Source organism: Ascidiella aspersa, chromosome 9 (genome assembly GCF_963924565.1).
Source record: "Ascidiella aspersa chromosome 9, kaAscAspe10.2, whole genome shotgun sequence".
In the NCBI taxonomy this organism is placed as follows: domain Eukaryota; kingdom Metazoa; phylum Chordata; class Ascidiacea; order Phlebobranchia; family Ascidiidae; genus Ascidiella; species Ascidiella aspersa.
This window is the reverse complement of record NC_139455.1, coordinates 490,959-511,442: the sequence shown is the minus strand read 5'-3', so window position 1 is coordinate 511,442 and position 20,484 is coordinate 490,959. Positions and strand designations below refer to the sequence as shown.

General features: G+C 35.2%; 1 protein-coding gene across 1 annotated transcript; it reads left to right on the top strand.

The window, feature by feature from the left end:
* The first annotated feature begins 1,804 nt into the window (after positions 1–1,804).
* Positions 1,805–19,733, top strand: LOC146131754 (uncharacterized). The gene is made up of 14 exons (XM_083397338.1): positions 1,805–1,930; positions 2,852–3,017; positions 3,392–3,528; positions 4,184–4,322; positions 4,920–5,155; positions 5,648–5,794; positions 13,620–13,892; positions 14,110–14,181; positions 14,418–14,528; positions 14,983–15,097; positions 16,467–16,664; positions 17,319–17,411; positions 18,205–18,300; positions 18,852–19,733. Exons 2-14 carry the CDS (start codon positions 2,855–2,857, stop codon positions 19,055–19,057), a joined length of 1,986 nt encoding a protein of 661 aa, XP_083253464.1. The 5' UTR covers positions 1,805–1,930; positions 2,852–2,854; the 3' UTR covers positions 19,058–19,733.
* Positions 19,734–20,484: the final 751 nt, after the last annotated feature.

Sequence of the window (20,484 nt, the reverse complement as noted above, 5' to 3'; positions counted from 1 at the left end):
GCCAACAGTGAAAATTACACACTTCGATTTAATTTATTTTATCTGCTGCCGCGAAGGCCAACTTTCGTAATTAGTGGGATATTTTTCACAAAAGCACGTTTATGAAGTCACTTTTAAAATAAGTACAACATTAAAATATGAGAGATTAATTTTGAGCACTCGATCGTGTCAAGCTCGTAAATCCCCAAACAACTGAAAATAAATTTCTCCTTATAGAGTTTAACATTAATTCCTCCGCCGAGAAAAGCGGTTTATTAAAAATCCCGGCTGAAATAAAACATTCCGATAAACTTGGTGTAAACTGCGCATTTTAAATGTCGGTAATATATTTATAAGTTTAATTTAAAGTGGCAACATATCGTTATCGCGGTAAAATTACATTTCTATTTGGAAAATCAATAAATTTCCACGGACATTAATTTCCAATCCGGTTCAAATAAAATTCATGAAAAAAGTTCCACGAAAATTTGAAATCGTTAGTTTTTTTTTATACGTTAAGGCGTTATCTATTTTTCAGTCGAGGAAGACCTTTGGATTGAATCGAAATGAAAGTTGCGTAAACCTGACATTCGAATAAACGATTTTCTAATTGATTCGTTTTAATCCGTTTCACTTTGACGTTATCTTTACGGCCTTCGTTTCGTGGAGAATGTGATACAAAAGATATTTCCGCTTTAAACACACAACATTCAGAGAAATATACACAGAAATTTTTCCGAAACATTTGCGCTCATTACGTTAACAGCGGTTTTGACTTTTGAGATTAAGGTTTTTCAGCACATTTTAATAATAAATTTTCCGCTAAACATCGCGTTTTTCCTGAAACGGTGATTTTCAGAAAACCGAGTTCTGTTTTTGCGGAAAATGCCTTGTGCGTCAATTCCAGCGCTTTCTGCATTTTTTGCACAAATCACGTTTGCGGTTTTTCTACGTTATGTAAAGTCGTCAAAGTTGTATCGACACCCCAAGGCCATTCGAGAGACAAGATAATTTCACGCCGAACGTTTTGATTGGAAGAAGTAGATTTTGATGATTCTTGATAACCTTTGCGGCAACACTGCAGGCTAATTTGCAAACAATAAGAAACTATGTTGAAATAAAACATTAAAAAAAAAAAATTTGGAAGTGATTGGTCACATCAGTAATTTGAGTAGACTTTCGTTCAAATTTACAATGTTTGAAGATGTATTATGTATTTCAATTTACAAATATCTTTAATGTATTTCACATAATACCACATATTTTGATTTTGATTTCGCATTTGTTCTGCTTATGAACTTTGATCTAAATTCTTTTAAGTTTTATGATAATATTTGAAATTTTATGGCAGACATTTTTGTATAAAAATAGTTCGATTAACGAGTTTCGTTTTTTAAATATTCCATGTTTTTTTTAAACTAGTTACCGATATAAAAATAAAATTGACCATAGCTTTTAGTTTAATAACCCCGGTGCGGACGCGACATTTTGCATTTCAATTCGTTATTTAACATCAAATTAATTAAAAACGCCGATATGTGGCTTATATTTTGTGGTTTATGTCCTTATAGTGCGTTCCAGCCCCAAACTTCACAGCTTTGTAATCAACATTCCCTTATCTGGCAGAAGAAAGTGCAGAGCATTTTAAGATCACAATCACATTTGTTGATCAGCGCCTGAAAGTCTCCCCCGAACCCACAGTTTCAAGAAACCAACTTTCGCCTGAACCTTGGTTTATTTTCTTCACATGAGCCGGAAAAATTCCCGAGTCAACGTTATTTTCAAAAACTTGCCAAACCTGAAAGTTGCGGCTAAAACCCCGGCCCACTTTTCTTATATAAGGATGGAGCTTTCAATACTGGAAATATCATCGGTTTGAACTGAGTGAAAACCTTGTATTGAGTCAACAAAGAGTTTACAAGTTCTACCAAAACTACAAAATTTACAAGAGGTAAGAATATATTGTTGTTGTGCTTACTAACGGATATTTGCGAAATGGTATATTTTTTACCTTAGACATTGCTTAATATATTTTGGGTGTTCTGCTGAATTACACTGTCGTTTCTTTTTATGCAAAATTTTATGCTACAGTGTAACGTTATTTTGTGACAGTCTTCAACAAAACAACAATATTATTCTACGTAAATATGCTGATAATTTTAATTTTAATTCTAATCTGATTTCTGTTTTTAACAAAAATTGTTTTGTTTCAAAATGAAAAGTGTCAGTCCTGATGTGCGAAGGTCTGGCAGAAATAAAATACCATTATTAAACTTATTAAGTTCCTATTTCAGGTTTTCTAAAGTTAATTTTATTTCCGACCTAAATAAAAACGCTATCCCAGTCCCAGTCGTCCAATTCTGAACGACAATACACGAAAGACGAAATACGCGAAGTAAAAGTTTCAATAAAGAAACATGGTGTCATATCCTAACCTATTAGTATACTGACTTGAACACCGATTATAGTTTACTTACCTATAGAAATCTTAGTTGTTTCAATAAATATTTTAGAAAAATTAAAGGTTTTTAACATTCGCCCCACATTTTAAAACGTACTTGTAACTAAATGGCTTTAACTAACTACTATAGTTGCTATAATTTTACCAAAAATATAATGGTATCATATCCTTTTTTATTTTAAAATTGTGTTCCCTGGCTATTTTAAAATAATATTTTTAATGATTTTAAACAAAAGCACAAATAAATAAATAAACAAATTAAAGTGTACAAAAATAACTCTGATATCTGGTTATAGAAAACAAAAAAACAATGAGATAAAACTGATAATTAATCACTAAATAATTTATTTAATAGAGTCATTCCTCAACGCCATTAAAGAAATCCTTTAAACCAACTTTTACATTCTACAGAAAATGAAGTTCTTAATGTTGTCATTCTCGTTGGTTCTCATGGTGAGCGTAAGCCAAGTAAAGGCGGGGAGGTGTGCTCGCTCCATTCAACAATGCAACGTGTACAACCCTTCTACTGGAACGTGGAACTATGAGTCCTACGACAACTGCCTCTACATCTGCTGCGGTAAGCACAACACACGTTAAGGAGTAATGTTGGACCGATAACCGACTTAAAGTATCGGAACTTGTCCGATACTAAGGTGGTATCGGGTCAATCTGATACCAAGTTAATTTGTTAGCAGGTAGAGTTGTGAATTTCAGCCATGTTTTCTTTTGCGACACATTTTCTTAAAAAATAGGGAAAAAAATAGAAGCTAAATAAGTTTCCAACACCATAGGGATGTTTTTGGATCTTTTCTAACCTTTGTGGTCCTGTTTGAATCTTACGACATGGATAAAAGACCAACTAGAAGAGTTAAAATAGGCTTAAATCCCAATATAAAAATATAAAAATTATTATTATTTTATCAACCTACTTACAATTGTTGTACCTTAAAGGTGGAAAGCTTACAGAGCGTGACGTGAACATGGCTTGTTGTGGGAACGAAGTGGCAGGTGTGATCTACGATCCAAGCTCACAGATCTGCTGTGGGTGGGGCTACCCAGGGGATTGGGCGGTTTACAACAAGACAGAGGTGATTGCGATGTTGATAAGCGGTTTTTCAAATATATGGGGAAAATCGCTGTTGGTTTATATCGGTGTTTCTCAACATCTTTTACGGCGACCAAATACCAGGGTTAAGCATAACGACACAATTATTTTCACTGCACTTTTTGTAAGTGTTACCAACTGTCTCTCAAAATATAACTTAGTTCTGTAATTACAGCATATTGTGTTATTTTTTATTATTGTTACCATCAATTAACTCTGGAGCTCCCTATTTGTCTGTTTTATAAAGTCCCATCTGTGGAAATGCAATATTTAGAAACACAAAAAATCCTTGCAATGCCCGCCTGATTGCTGTTATCCTCCGGAGGCAATATTGTGTTACATTAGTTCGAAGTGCTTATAGTTCTGTTTTTAATGACTGGTCTAAGTAACAAATATACTCAAGTGTGAATCGATCTTAAATCTACAATTAGTTTAACTTCAACCCAGCATTGACTCCCCTACAGTATATTCATTGACTCCCCTATTCGCAAGAAAAATATATTAAGAAATTGTAACTGCATAAAAAGAAAACACAGAAAAAAAATTAAATACATTGTAAATGTGAACGCGTTATTTTATCAATAAGTTGATTTTGCTGTTTTTTAAATACTGTTAAAAGTGGGTTATTTAAATCACAGGGCGCACAATGCTGTGGAACCAAGGTCTACTACAACACTCCAAGCGACCGTAAGAGTTGCTGCTACTCACAAACTGGAAAACCTCAGGTGTTCGACTCGCTAACCGAGATGTGCTGTGATGGAAACGTCGCTTTTGCTGGTGGGAAATGTTAAATAGGCGGCAATTTAAACCTGATACCTTTATTTAACATAAAAATGTAATTTTTATTTAATCTTTTTCTGGTGGGAAATGTGAATGTAAATAAATAACTCGTCAAACCTAATTACTTATAATGGTAAATAATATGTTCACCACAGTCTTAACTGTTGTATTAATTCGATTTTTTAATGCTATACCAGGTTGATTTTTTAAGGACTATAGTATTAACGCTGATTTCAATTCCTTTAACAAATTAAAAGCAGCAAAAGTCCAATAATATTATCAATCATTCTTAAAAAAACTTTGACACAGCTTATACTTCATGTTGTGACATGGTATTTACTGAACAGATAACATTACGAGAAAAAACAAAATCAAAGTGAGCTCTGTCCAGTGTAGCGTGATCTAGCTTTATCTTTGACTTTACAGAAAAAGTGAACAAAACTGCAAATATACCTTTCTAATAGCGCAAAAACTCCGCTTTTAGTAAAATATTTACAGCAAACTTTTTTTTGCAGTTGGAACGGCTTATACATTTTTTCGCAGACCATAATGTAGCACAATATACCAACACTATACTTTAATAACTTTGCACAGGTGACACCGCTTACACTTCCTGCTGTGGCCTTGTATCTTACGACCGAAGGGTGGCCTCATGTCCTTGTCAGAACGAGGTGATAGTTCTTATTCCCGATGTGTGGGCTTCATGTTGTATGTGGGGAGGAGTTATGACCCCGTATGACCTTCGAACCCAAGCATGCTGTGAGAAGGATGTCTATAACACCGCCACCCAGATGTGCTGTGGTGGCGTTGTGGGAGATCTCATTTCAAGCGTAAGTTTAAAGTTTTAGAAGTTCGTTTTTATGGTTTTCCTTTAATTATACATTTATGTTGGCCTATACTTTCTATAAAACTAAAATTTTAGCAAAATTTGAATATAAATTTGAATATATTTAACAAATTAGTTTTTGTAATATGATAAACAAATCAGCAGTGTTACTTATCCAATGAACGCTTGTATATAAATCATTTTCGGTTTGGGTTTTATTCAGTAATTATGTTTGGCAGAATTTAATAAAATATTTGTTGTGTTGTAAATATACCTTATATTAATAATAATATATAATAAGCCTGGAAATAACACGTTAATGAAAAACAAAACTATTTCTATGTATATTAATAAAGGAATATTCGCAAATATATTTATCTGCAACAATTCTAAAATCGATTTTCACGCTCTAAAGTGAATTCAACCATAATTTACAATAAAGCATATTTGCGCTTAATACCTCGAAATGGACCTTAAACAAACCATGACGTCACAGGTATGTTGTGGTGACGTCATCGTGCCAGCAAACGTGTCGTTTGCTGCTGAAGCTGCTTGTTGTGTGTCAGCTAGTGGGCAGTACTCGGTGTACGACCCCAACACACAGAGATGCTGCGGGGGAGTTGTTCAACCTGCCATTCCCGGGGTGAGTTGAAAAAAGTATTTAAATAAGTGCATTGGATGGATGAGTTTTGTTAATATAGTGCGTATATAGTACGCAGTGGCAGGTCCGGACTAAGGGTACTGTAGGCCCAAGGCTGTTTACTAGAGAAAGGCCTAATGTTGACCAAGCTACTAATATTAATAAAAAATACGTACATATTGACTAGACTCAGTCATTCGTTTTTAAGCAACAACCGTTATGCTGATATTGGATCTGTATCACTATCAGCCTTACAAAAATTTAACCTTAAAAATTTGAGGGCCGAATTTTTTCAGGGCCTAAGGCTGGATCCCCACCGGACCTCAGACACGACGCGACGAAACATGTCTGTCTGTTGACTTGTCGCGTCGTGCCTGAAAGCGACTGTGTCCAATCCCCACCGACAAAGCGCGCGAAAACTTGAACTGGTCAAAGCTAGGCGATATAATTCAGTTGTGATCATGGCGGAGGCATATAACGTGAAATTTTGGAAGAAATGTGTATTTGGAAACGTAACCAGCAGTTTATACGACAACACAAGTAGTGGGTATACTTTATTTGTGAAAAAAGTATAGAGAGTTTTCTTTCCATGTACTTTTTCACACTTTATTAAAACATGAAGATAAGTTTTAAAAGTATGCAAGGGTGTCTTCAAAATTGTTTTTTGAACTAGTCAAGCTGGTAAAATCATACATGGAAAAGAAAGATACAAATTAAAAGGATTTTCGACCTTTCCAGGAATATATTATATGGGCCGAAAATTTATTTTCGGGACATATCTTGTTTTTGCCGTTATTATATGGGCCGAAAATTTATTTTCGGGACATATCTTGTTTTTGCCGTTATTCTTTTTTGGTTTCCTATGGTTTCCTATGGTTTCCTATGGTTTGTTTCAGACCGACTTTTGTCCGAAGCTTTATAGAAAAAGTAAACATCGTAGAACCTTCAAATTGTCAGACATGGCGTAGAGTGGTATGCAGGTGCTTTGTAAAAGTTTATGAGGCTGCACTCCCAGGGGCCTTTGCTTGGGGGGTAAAAACCTGAAATATTGCGTTTTAGCACTTTGTAGCTAACGACAGCCATCTAGCAGCAGAAAAACTTTCATACAGAATTCGTTCATATTCGCTTGCTTTGTCCAGCTCGCGTCGCGACGAGGCGGCTGCTGGCATCCCTGCTGCGCCCTATTGTCCCGCGCGTGCAACATTTGTGTTGGAAGTGGCTTGCCTAGTAAAACTATGCACATGCGACTTGCCTTTCATAAAGAGGCCTCTCTAAGTCAAAATACCTATTGCTCTTACAACACAAAATATTTTACCACCGCAAATTTAAATGCGAATCCTACAGGCAGTGTACACATCTCTGTTAGCACATGTTGTAATTGTTGCACCATTCAAACATATCAACACCAGGTCTAGCAAATATAATTATACAAGGGCCGCAACAACAAAAAGCTTAAGTTTAACGCATTCTTAACGACGACGTTACAAAGCTACGTCATAACATGGCGTCATAAATAAATAAATCTTGCGTTTATTGGATTTAAATTGGCAAAACTTTCAATATAAAACGTGGCTTATTAGGCACATAAACGTGTTTGCATATTGCTCAAAACTACAGATTTAAACTCTGTTTCAACAGTGATTGCTCAGACCAAGGCATGGTAAAAATTTACACAGTAAAAGTTGGAAAAAGTATAGCAAACCATAGACGTTAAATCATTTAGAGAGAATGAAAATATTGACTTTTTAAACATGCTAGCTGACCACAATGTAATAACATGGCCGTAAGCATTATCTACGTAAATTTTTATTGATCAAATGTATGTTTCGATCATTTGCCAAAATCTACGCCATATTTGAACCCCCTTCGCTTCAAAGCCATAAGTTATTATATTATTATACACAACTTATAATTGTGTGTAGATATGTTGGATTGGAGTAACAAACAGAACAGGTGCAAATAGCAAATATTCTCCAAATACGATGTTTCCAATATTCTCCAAATCGTATTTCATCGTATTGTCGCGGTAATACACAAAGAGGTAAGGCCGTGAATAAAGTTTCACCCACCGTACAATTAACGGAGGGAAGCATTTCGAGTAGGGATGTTCAAGGCAGAATATCGGCGACACATTTATAATGCTTGCTTTAAATGCGGCGTCAGCATTTTTTGGGGCGACCAATTACTTCGCGATAAGCTTCGCCTAATAATTAAGTGTCAATAGGGTGTATTTACCGCCGCAAGTTTAAATGCGAAATCTTAAGGCAGTCTAAGCCTCTCTGTTAGCACCTGTTGTGCATCTTGCTCCAACCAGCATACCAACATCAGGCCTAAACTTATCTAGCAAAACTTTCGATTTAATAGTTTGCGTATTAGGCACGTAATAGTGTTTTTCATATTGTTTTAAACGACAGATTTAAAGCCTGTTTTAACAGTGATTGCTCGGACCAAGCTATGGTAAAAAATTACCTAGTGAAAGTTTGCAAAAGTATAGCAAACCATAGGCGTTAAACCATTTTTAGTCTTTAAGAGAATGATAATATTTGATTTTCAAACACGTAAGCTGGTCAAAATTTAATAAAATAGCCATATGCATTATCTAAGTAAATTCTATTTATCAAATATATGTTTCGATCATTCCCCAAATTCTACGCCATATTTGAACCACTTTCGCATCAAAGGCATATTTCAAGTGGGGAAGTTTTCGGCCCATATCTGTTTTTGCTTGCAGAAACAAGTTAAGGAAAATGAAAAACAAAATATATAATATAAAGTACACAATACAAAATATTTAAAAAAAAATTAAAAAAAAAAAAAATTAAAATAAAGTAAAAATTGAAAATAAACACTAAGCCCTGAAAATATATCCCCTGACAAAATATACAACAACCGCACCCCCGTCTAGTTCTTTTTTGGTTTCCTATGGTTTCCTATGGTTTCCTATGGTTTGTTTCAGACCGAGTTTTGTCCGAAGCTTTATAGAAAAAGTAGACATCGTAGAACCTTCAAATTTTCAGACATGGCGTAGAGTGGTATGTAGGTGCTTTGTAAAAGTTTATGAGGCTGCACTCCCAGGGGCCTTTGCTTGGGGGGTAAAAACCTGAAATATTGCGTTTTAGCACTTTTTAGCTAACGACAGCCATCTAGCAGCAGAAAAACTTTCATACAGAATTCGTTCATATTCGCTTGCTTTGTCCAGCTCGCGTCGCGACGAGGCGGCTGCTGGCATCCCTGCTGCGCCCTATTGTCCCGCGCGTGCAACATTTGTGTTGGAAGTGGCTTGCCTAGTAAAACTATGCACACGCGACTTGCCTTTCATAAAGAGGCCTCTCTAAGTAAAAAAAACTATTGCTCTTACAACACAAAATATTTTACCACCGCAAATTTAAATGCGAATCCTACAGGCAGTGTACACATCTCTGTTAGCACATGTTGTAATTGTTGCACCATTCAAACATATCAACACCAGGTCTAAGCAAATATAATTATACAAGGGCCGCAACAACAAAAAGCTTAAGTTTAACGCATTCTTAACGACGACGTTACAAAGCTACGTCATAACATGGCGTCATAAATAAATAAATCTTGCGTTTATTGGATTTAAATTGGCAAAACTTTCAATAGAAAACGTGGCTTATTAGGCACATAAACGTGTTTGCATATTGCTCAAAACTACAGATTTAAACTCTGTTTCAACAGTGATTGCTCAGACCAAGGCATGGTAAAAATTTACACAGTAAAAGTTGGAAAAAGTATAGCAAACCATAGACGTTAAATCATTCAGAGAGAATGAAAATATTGACTTTTTAAACATGCTAGCTGACCAAAATGTAATAACATGGCCGTAAGCATTATCTACGTAAATTTTTATTGATCAAATGTATGTTTCGGTCATTTGCCAAAATCTACGCCATATTTGAACCCCCTTCGCTTCAAAGCCATAAGTTATTATATTATTATACACAACTTATAATTGTGTGTAGATATGTTGGATTGGAGTAACATACAGAACAGGTGCAAATAGCAAATATTCTCCAAATACGATGTTTCCAATATTCTCCAAATCGTATTTCATCGTATTGTCGCGGTAATACACAAAGAGGTAAGGCCGTGAATAAAGTTTCACCCACCGTACAATTAACGGAGGGAAGCATTTCGAGTAGGGATGTTCAAGGCAGAATATCGGCGACACATTTATAATGCTTGCTTTAAATGCGGCGTCAGCATTTTTTGGGGCGACCAATTACTTCGCGATAAGCTTCGCCAAATAATTAAGTGTCAATAGGGTGTATTTACCGCCGCAAGTTTAAATGCGAAATCTTAAGGCAGTCTACGCCTCTCTGTTAGCACCTGTTGTGCATCTTGCTCCAACCAGCATACCAACATCAGGCCAAAACTTATCTAGCAAAACTTTCGATTTAATAGTTTGCTTATTAGGCACGTAATAGTGTTTTTCATATTGTTTGAAACGACAGATTTAAAGCCTGTTTTAACAGTGATTGCTCGGACCAAGCTATGGTAAAAAATTACCTAGTGAAAGTTTGCAAAAGTATAGCAAACCATAGGCGTTAAACCATTTTTAGTCTTTAAGAGAATGATAATATTTGATTTTCAAACACGTAAGCTGGTCAAAATTGAATAAAATAGCCATATGCATTATCTAAGTAAATTCTATTTATCAAATGTATGTTTCGATCATTTGCCAAAATCTACGCCATATTTGAACCCCCTTCGCTTCAAAGCCATAAGTTATTATATTATTATACACAACTTATAATTGTGTGTAGATATGTTGAATTGGAGTAACATACAGAACAGGTGCAAATAGCAAATATTCTCCAAATACGATGTTTCCAATATTCTCCAAATCGTATTTCATCGTATTGTCGCGGTAATACACAAAGAGGTAAGGCCGTGAATAAAGTTTCACCCACCGTACAATTAACGGAGGGAAGCATTTCGAGTAGGGATGTTCAAGGCAGAATATCGGCGACACATTTATAATGCTTGCTTTAAATGCGGCGTCAGCATTTTTTGGGGCGACCAATTACTTCGCGATAAGCTTCGCCTAATAATTAAGTGTCAATAGGGTGTATTTACCGCCGCAAGTTTAAATGCGAAATCTTAAGGCAGTCTACGCCTCTCTGTTAGCACCTGTTGTGCATCTTGCTCCAACCAGCATACCAACATCAGGCCTAAACTTATCTAGCAAAACTTTCGATTTAATAGTTTGCGTATTAGGCACGTAATAGTGTTTTTCATATTGTTTGAAACGACAGATTTAAAGCCTGTTTTAACAGTGATTGCTCGGACCAAGCTATGGTAAAAAATTACCTAGTGAAAGTTTGCAAAAGTATAGCAAACCATAGGCGTTAAACCATTTTTAGTCTTTAAGAGAATGATAATATTTGATTTTCAAACACGTAAGCTGGTCAAAATTGAATAAAATAGCCATATGCATTATCTAAGTAAATTCTATTTATCAAATATATGTTTCGATCATTCCCCAAATTCTACGCCATATTTGAACCCCTTTCGCATCAAAGGCATATTTTAAGTGGGGAAGTTTTCGGCCCATATCTGTTTTTGCTTGCAGAAACAAGTTAAGGAAAATGAAAAACAAAATATATAATATAAAGTACACAATACAAAATATTTAAAAAAAAATTAAAAAAAAAAAAAATTAAAATAAAGTAAAAATTGAAAATAAACACTAAGCCCTGAAAATATATCCCCTGACAAAATATACAACAACCGCACCCCCGTCTAGTTTTTATTGGAATTAAAAAAAACAACCTGCTTAACCTTTTGAAATAACATTCCTAATATAAAACCTACAAAAACCTGTAAAATCTAATCGTTTCTATCAAAAAGCATCTTCAGACACGGTAAAAACGTAGTGCACGCGCTATCTCGCTAAAAACGCGTTTAGTCTGTCTGCTGTGCGTAAGATTTGCGTCAAGTCTGGTCGGTGGAGACGCGACAACAAAAGAAATAGCGTTCCATCTCATTAGTCGCGATCAGACTGCTTTAAAGCGTTTTTGTCTAACTGGTGGGGATTCAGCCTAAGGCTATAGCCTTATTAGCCTAATGGTTAATCCGGCACTACGTAGTGCTCTATATATTAAAATATAATATAAATTTGTTTACTTTTGAATTTTAAAATTTGCTATCGAACTTATTTTAGCAGTTCGTAAAAAATCTTCGTTACCATTTCCCAAAATATAATTTTAAATTTTTCAAACCGAACATAACATTTAAAACAAGCTGTCCAGTAACCACAACTATTTAAACCCGAATAAAATCATTTCAGAAATATGTTTTAACAACTTTAACGGACATGAGCAGAATAAGTGAGCTAGCGCGCTTGTTTGACTAAAATGACGCACGGCGACGTCGCCTCGCTTGACTGGTTTTTATCGTGCTAAAGCGCTAGAGTCTAGCAAGCTCGAAAGAGGTAGGTTAGTCGCTTAATAAGTATGTTAAGCAAATTTTTATCTCAGGTTGGCGTTTACTTTGCGATTTGTTGTTAAAATTATAATTCATTTCATCCTACTTATATACAGTTATCTTTTGAATATATTTGGAAATATATACATATTTTATAATAGGTTGATTAGTTAATGGGTGTTGTTAATATTATTTGCAGAAAAGAATAATCAGTTATTGTTTTCACACAATTTAACCATGTGAATTAGGTTTATTGAGCATTGTACTGCATAAAGAGTATCCTTAGAGATGTGATTGCAACATATCGCCACAAATTAATGATGAATATCAACAAAATCCGATAATTGGTGCCTAAGAGTTCACTGTTAACATGGATTAAACTTAGTCTGTACAATAACGTAAGCATAGTCTGTACAATAACGCAAGGTTCTCGCTTTTTTGCATGAATTTCCTGCAATTAAAGCACAGTTCGAAATGCATATCATATTCAACGATTGCAATACGCAAAAGACATTTAGGAAGGTCTATGAAGAAATAGTATACAGTTGAATGATAACACTCAAAATCAAGGTTTTTCCGAAGTAATAGACCGCCATATATCATAAACACACTACAATAATAAATAGTCTTTCCATAACTTCACCGCATGCAGGTTTTACCAGCCTCGCCTCGCATCATAATCCTAATTAGGCCAACTTGTTTAGACCTGGTGAAAGTTTTGTTGAACTTTTGATGAACAAAGCTTTTGAATCAGAAATCAACAAATCAATTCTTGCATCGGAAGATTATAATCAGTCCCTAAAGATTTTTGGTAATAATAATGTCAGGGGACAATAATACCTGTTAAGATTTTATTACTACAATTGCGTTTTTAGATGCGATAACGAGGGAGTCGCAAAGCACAGTTTAAGGAGCTCTGTGTTAATGTATTAAGCACAAAAACAGAAGACTTCAGGGTCGCAAAGCCCAAGTTTCGAGCCCTGTGGTAAATCCACTTCTGCCGCAATTATGTCGCTCCACTTCTTTTAATTACCTGATTGCGACTGCAAATCAGGTTCCCTCTTGTTAGAATCAGAAAAGCGCAAGGCTCGGTCGTTGCTTAGCAAAATCATTCAGAAATGTTTTCAGTAGTACAGAGTTTTCTTTATAGAGCAATATCTCTGGAAGTTGTGACGTTACAGTGTTCAAATTTCTACACAATTCTTGTATTGGCTAAAGCTTTCCAGCAAACAAAAAATATTTCAAAAAAAAATTAATATCCATAAATATGAATAATAATATTCAGCGTTATTAATCCTTAATTGTCGAGCCAAGTTTAAAATTCAACGATATAAACCAGGAGGCACCATCTTCAAAAAGAGCCTTTTTACGCACACAGGTTGTTGAAATTTGCTGCGGAACAGTGATATACGACGCGGCTGTATCAGGCGACAAGTGCTGTGTTGACCAGCCTTACTTCAGTGATAAGAACGTGTGCTGTCGTGGTGTTGTCAGCCCAGGGGACGCTTGCTGCTACGACCAAGGTTACTTCAGCCCAGCTTCTGTTTGTTGTGGCGATGTTGTGTACAACTCCAGCGTATCTGGAGATGCTTGTTGCAACAACCAACCTTTCTTCAACAACGGATTCGTCTGCTGCAACGGATTTGTGACCGTGAGTGATTTTTTTTATTTTGGTAAGGAAAATATTTTTGTTTAGAAATTTATTATTATTTTTGTTTAGAAAATTTAGGTCGAATGTATAAAACGATGGAGATTATACAAATTCTTCGCTGAAAAAAATGTAAATCCATTTTTATAATGCGAGCTAAACACCAACCTCCCTACGCCGTACAATGCTTATATAACTAATCTATTTCTGTTCTTCGCAGCCCGGAGACAGCTGCTGTTATGACGTCGGTTATTTCCATGAAACTCAAGTTTGCTGCGCTGGTGTCGTCTCAGTGAGTAACCTTTCTATGCTGGAGAATTTTTGTCTCCATTTTTTCTTTAATTTTTTTTTTGTTTTCATCTCACGAGCTAGTGCCGAAACTTTTTACCAACGAATCACATGATGACACTGTTAGTATAATAAATTAATTGATTATATAAAACAAATTTAAAAGATCGGAAAATTAGGTTTAAGTGTCGACCCTTAAATTAACCTGTTTTTAAAAAATTATATTCTGTGATGCTTCAGACTCACAACTACGTGTGGCCTTCGTGTTGTGTGGATGTTCCTTTCGACGCTTACAACCAAACTTGCTGTGGATCAACCATTCACCCAAACCCTGTCATTCAAAGCCCTAAAGTAAGTAGTTGCAATGCAAGTTAACTAATCATTATCGCATATTGAACTTTTACGGGCGTCGTGCAATGTTTACGGTATCTCACTACACAATTATAATTTTTAACTTTTTCAACTTGGTAAAACATCTCTTTATCTATAAAGTTAGTCATCGGTTGATTAAGCTCTACTTCTATTTATTACAAAGATGTTCAACATTAGCTTTGAAATAAATTGTGAAAATGCTGTGTCTTCTGTTTTCTGTTACGTTTCGGTTTCCAAAAACACCATCCAACTAAATCCTCTATTTTTAAGATTACCAGTTGAACTAAACTGACCTACAAAATATCATTAGGGCTGATACTGCGGCCCCATGCATAATTTACTCGTATGAGATTGTGCTCAAACACGCATTTAAACGTTGAAATGCATTTAAAGTTATAACAAATATGAAAACTGAAAGTCTTATCATTTCCAGGGTCCAGCAATTAGTCACCACACCAGATGTTGTGGGGATTTCGCCAACCCTTCGTCACTCCTTCCCTACGACTACGACACACAAATCTGCTGCGACGGAGTCATAATCGATCTTGGTAAGTACTTAAAGGAAGAACGTGGGCGTTATGAATCAAATCGCATTTTTAAATGTTTGTTCAATTTTTAACAAATTTTTAAATATGTAAAATTTTCTGTAACAAAATGTGAGCTATTCAAAACTCTAAAGCTCTTTAAAAAGGTATTTTCGCTTGTATTTAAAAAACACATTTTTTATGTCAAGTTTCGTAAACTTTTTTAATTTTTTTAATTTTTTTATTATTCAAATAAGGACACAACAAAACGAGTGCAAACGAGAAAAGAGACGAGATAAAACAGTTAAAAAGCGGACGATTTAGCAGGAAGGCGTTAAAATACAGTTGTCGATTCAGGCTTACTTATACTGTGCTTTAAAATATCCCTTTCAAATTGCAGAGAAAGTCATTAATTTTATTATTCTTAGTCGCGGTAAGATGTTTTGATTTCCGGACTGATTTGACCATATTGAGATACATATTTAAATTTGGCACGAATTCGGAATACTTACAGCTGTTTTTATTATTTTAAACCTAATTTTTTAAACGTGGTTTGCGCGACACCTAGGGGTTAGTTTAAGTTGGGAATCGCAAAACAATTTCGGGCAACAATTGTTGCTTAAGGGAGTAGATGCAATGTAATTTTAACGAAAAATGTTCAAGATGTGACAGTATGTAAGCAAATATACAAATTATTTTGTACATGTTTCTATATGTTTGCTTTTTCAGTCTAAAAAAGGTGACATCTCACTCGTATATTTGTATAAAATGGTTTATGGTATTCCTTTCAAAGGGGAATTAATATTTGGTTTTGAAACCCCTAATAACCCAGAGGATGAAACACTCATTTACACAATGTGTAGTCTGTGACCAAGAGTCGTACTGGTCAACGGTAACAGCACTAGAAAAAACAACTTGCCCGTGGTGAGATTCGAACTCACGACTAGGTAATGCCGGTAGCGTAGCTTCAACAACTGGCTCAAAGAGAGTCGAGAAACAACTATAGCACCGTTGCCTGCTGCTGCATCCTGTTCGTACATACAACCTCAATATCCGGTTCAGGGTGAGATTCGAACTCACGACCTCAGGGGTTGTGTTGCTTTCTTACGATGCTCCGGATAGTGTTGTAACACAATAAGTTAGCAGACTACGCTGAATGCTTCATATAAACACTATCGCGCGCTTTTACACCAATGAGCGTTGGTGCGAGTTTTTAATCGCACGAATTGTTACTTGTTGATTTATAAATGTAACTTCAGTATCCTGATGAAGACGTTCTGTATAGCACGTCGAAACGTCGATCTATTATATATTCTGCTGGAAGAGCAACACTCCGTTATATATTATGCCTGGCAACAATAGCTTATTTCATATAAACACTGTATTGTCACAGTTGGAATCCCAGCTGATTACGCTGAATGTTGCGGAGCATCGGTCATCGACACCAACAACTTTCAATGCTGCGGGGGAATCCCCATGGAAATCAGCCAAGCAAACGCTTGCTGTGCTGACGTCATCATTGACGCATCAGTGTCCATCTGTTGTGACGAAACAGAAGCTCCTTTGCAGGGGAACTACACAAAGTGCTGCGGTGAGTTAAACTAAACTAACGATTTTGATCAAATTCTTACAAAGAATCATTTTTGTGAAGTGTTTTGTTAAATGCTATTAATTCTTTATATCTAACGCTCATATGTAGACCGACCGAAGGGTATTAATTTAAATTTTTGTTCCTACTTGGAGACTAAAAATGCCGTTGGACAAAGTAGGATTTTTGGTAAAACCCGAATTATATTAGAAGTAAAAGTGAGCACAGAAGCAATTCACAAATATATTACAATTTTAGCCGCATTTTGCTTTAATTAATTGAATTAAAAAGCTAGAATTATCTAGTTGACCAAGTCTGTTTATATGTCTTGTGTAAATTATTCTTTCTGCGTGAAATTAATTGTTTGACGTTTTAACCAAAATGCTGTCATTCAACTTAAATTTTATACTATATAGTATGAGAGTTGATTTTCCATCTTTTCTTTGTTGTTTTTGGTTTGCAAGAGTTTTTATTTAGGTTTTGTTACTTCTTGAACCCGAAACAATAATTTAATATACACGCAAAGTTGTAACATATAGTATATATTGCGTAAATATTGTAATCAAGTGGCTTACGTTAACAACTATAATACGCTTTTTCAAAACGAGGATAAAAACTTTGGGTGTCGTTGATGAAAACTTGCTTAAATTGTCACAGGGAGTGTTTCTTACGACGCCAACTTGTTCACTTGCTGCAACGGAGTCGTAACTCCTCTCAACAATATTCCAATCGATGTCGCAGTTTGCTGTGGTAAGTAGGATTCCATATAAAGGAAAAACCTAATGAGTTAGGACAGGGGTTGTTAATCTGGGTTTTAGGGGGTCCGTGAAGGCTCAATTCAAATGTTGATGTATATTTACAGATTTCTGTAGTTTATTTGTAATTTGACGTCAAATTATGACGTCATCTCTGAAAATTTCCTGCCTACCGTGTTCCACGCAAAGCAAAAAAAATTAGGGGTCAGCAGGATAAAAAATTTAAGAACCCCTGGGTTAGGGTAAAAATAAAAAAATACTTTTATTAGTACGGCATGTCCACCCTCACGTAAAATTGCCCGAAAAAAGCAATTTTGCGTTTTTTTTGCTTTTTGAAATGTGGCGCCCTTAAAAAATATCACAATCTACTGTGGTGAGAGTAGGATTGAATGTAAGGGCAAACGAAATGGGTTGTAATTGTGTGGTTTTCTTGTTTGTTTCGCTGCTATATATTTATATATATCTTTGCCCTGATGGAATTAATACAATGCCTGACAGTAACAGCATATTTAATAATGAGTTACGGTAAAAAACAAGTACGGACTGTCCACTTTAAGGTAATTCCCTTTAAAAGGCAATTTCGTCTTTTATACATTTTGTAAACATCTGTCATCATTATACCAACTCTTCTTGTACGCATAGTCGCATACGCCTAAAGTACAACCAAAAACCTTTACACCAACGCAGGCTAAAGGGGTAAAAATGAACCGCTGATCTATAAACTCTTTTTGTTGCAACAATTAGAAAAAAACAAAGTCGTTGCTTCATAAAATAACCTTTTGTCACAGGAAGCAACGTCATGAACAGCGTCACTTCCGTTTGCTGCGCCGGGGTCGTTAATAACGTCATCAGCAACGTCACTTCCGCCGACGCTGTTTGCTGTGGTGAGTACGATAATATCGGATCGTAACCGATACCCGATATTGGGTCGCACTTGTTTATCTTTAATTAACAATATAATATCGCAATTTTATTTTTGGGATAATATTAGATTTGGTTCAAAAAAGTAAAAACACGATTATGTAATTACTGAAAAAAAACAGCATTTTATAAGTAATTAAATTAAAAAATAGGGCTAAAACTTAATCTATACAAAATAAAAAACTATACGTAATATAAACGCAAACTAATTAAAACCAAGAAAAAAATTACCATAAAGAACCAAAAAGTATATAATAAAATTGGATTTTATAAAACAAATATTACTAGAAGGTTGACCAAAATCGTAGAAAACCAATTAAAACTTCCATAAAAACAATAAATGCTTGACACCAAAAGTACAATCAGTGCTTCAAAAAGAAAAACGATAGAAAATCAAGAAATTTCGTATGGCTTTCTTAGATAATTGTCAAGAAACCGATGCTAAAAAAACAAAAGCGTTTAAAACTTTTAAAAACTGGTAAAACCACCAAAACGAGCCCAACCTAAAACCCAGGAAGCACCATCATGAACTTGAACACGGAGATCTGCTGCGAGGGAGTTCCCCGCAGTTTGGACGGAGTTCCCCGGGATGAGGCGATTTGTTGTGGAGATGGTTGCATCGATGGGTCGCTCTACTTCTGCTGCGATGGCAAGCAGTACAGCAAGGGGGTCGACCATGGGCCCGTCACTGGCCTTACCTGCAATCAGCTGTTCCCTTAAAGGTCACCGGGTTCAAGGTCAAGGTCGAATATGAAGAAAAACGAAAAAAATGCGCTTGGCCGATTTTTTGGTGGTTCTTGTGTAAATTTTTGTAGCTGTGATTAGCAATCTATTTCTCTGTACTTAAGCATACGTGCTTGACCTTTGCATTACCATAGTTGAATATACAAATTATAATTTAGCAATAAACCTGGACGAAGTGAATAAAGTTAAAATAAATATGCACAACCAATGGAAAACCAATGCGAAATTTATGTGTACGTAATGTTTTAATTATTTTTGGTTAGTCAAGCTTATGTTGTGTGTGCTTCATGGAACAAACATTAGCTCAGTATTAACTTTTTTTCGAGCTTAATTGGAAATTTCTCATTAACAAAATGCTGATTAAAATTTTACTTTACAAATCCCTAGTCAGTTATATTAAGCTTTGTGCTAATCGAAATAGAAACTAACCTATATTTTTTATTTGCACAAATTTCATGTATGTTTATCGTCAAATTGCACTTACCAGAAAAATACTCAATATCAGTTGAACATTTTCGTACATTTTTCGAAAAACCTTTTCTTACTGGTGTTAGAAATCTACGAACATTTCTGTTGTTGTTATTTGTAAAATGTGACTCATTAACTTGAACCATGCTTTGCTTGAATTAAAATAAAAGCTACTTGAAGTTTACTGTCTTGGTTTGTTTTGAAAGTAAAGATGAAAGCTTTTCTTAATAATGAAATGTAGCCGAATTTTAGGATAAATATCTAAATCCATACACAGAAGCATTATGCAAACGTTTTTAGTATAAGCCGTCTGGTTTTCTTTAAAACATTATACACCAGTTATGAAACCAAGTAAAACTTCGGACACCCACCCAACTGTTTTGTAATAATTATTATTATTAGAATTAAATAAGCATTGTCGCCCACTTGTTTGAACCGCCAACTTACTTACGTTATGACGTAGGAGATCAATGTTCGACTAACCTCTACGTCATTTCCTATCCGCGTCAACTTCGTTTTAACCTTTCTACTTTGATTACATTTGAAAAGTAATATTGCAACAACAGCTAGAAATAATAAGTAACCCACAATTATCCCCTCTTGCCTATTATGACGTCATTTATCAACCATTTTGGGACGTGTTTCATAGCGTGTACCAAGTAACAGAAAGGCATTATTTTTAGCCATATATGCCCCACACTGAGTAAATATTCACCTGTACTTTTATAAATACTCTGTACGGGTGAAATTAAACAATAACTATTCCTCCACTATTTGCGACATTAGTATGCGCATAACAAGCGTTAAATGTTCGTAACAACAAGATTCGTTAGTAATTTCAAATGTACAAAAACATTTTTTTTTTGTATTTTGTTGCTATTCGTTATTAAAGTGCAAACGTTTCTTTTAAAATTCAGTTGCTGGAAATTTTCTGC

Coding starts and splice junctions, on each gene's coding strand:
- LOC146131754 (XM_083397338.1), top strand. CDS start 2,855: ATGAAGTTCTTAATGTTGTCATTCTCGTTGGTTCTCATGGTGAGCGTA. Junction 14,182..14,417: donor GCTGCGCTGGTGTCGTCTCA/GTGAGTAACCTT, acceptor GTGATGCTTCAG/ACTCACAACTACGTGTGGCC. Junction 16,665..17,318: donor GAACTACACAAAGTGCTGCG/GTGAGTTAAACT, acceptor AAATTGTCACAG/GGAGTGTTTCTTACGACGCC.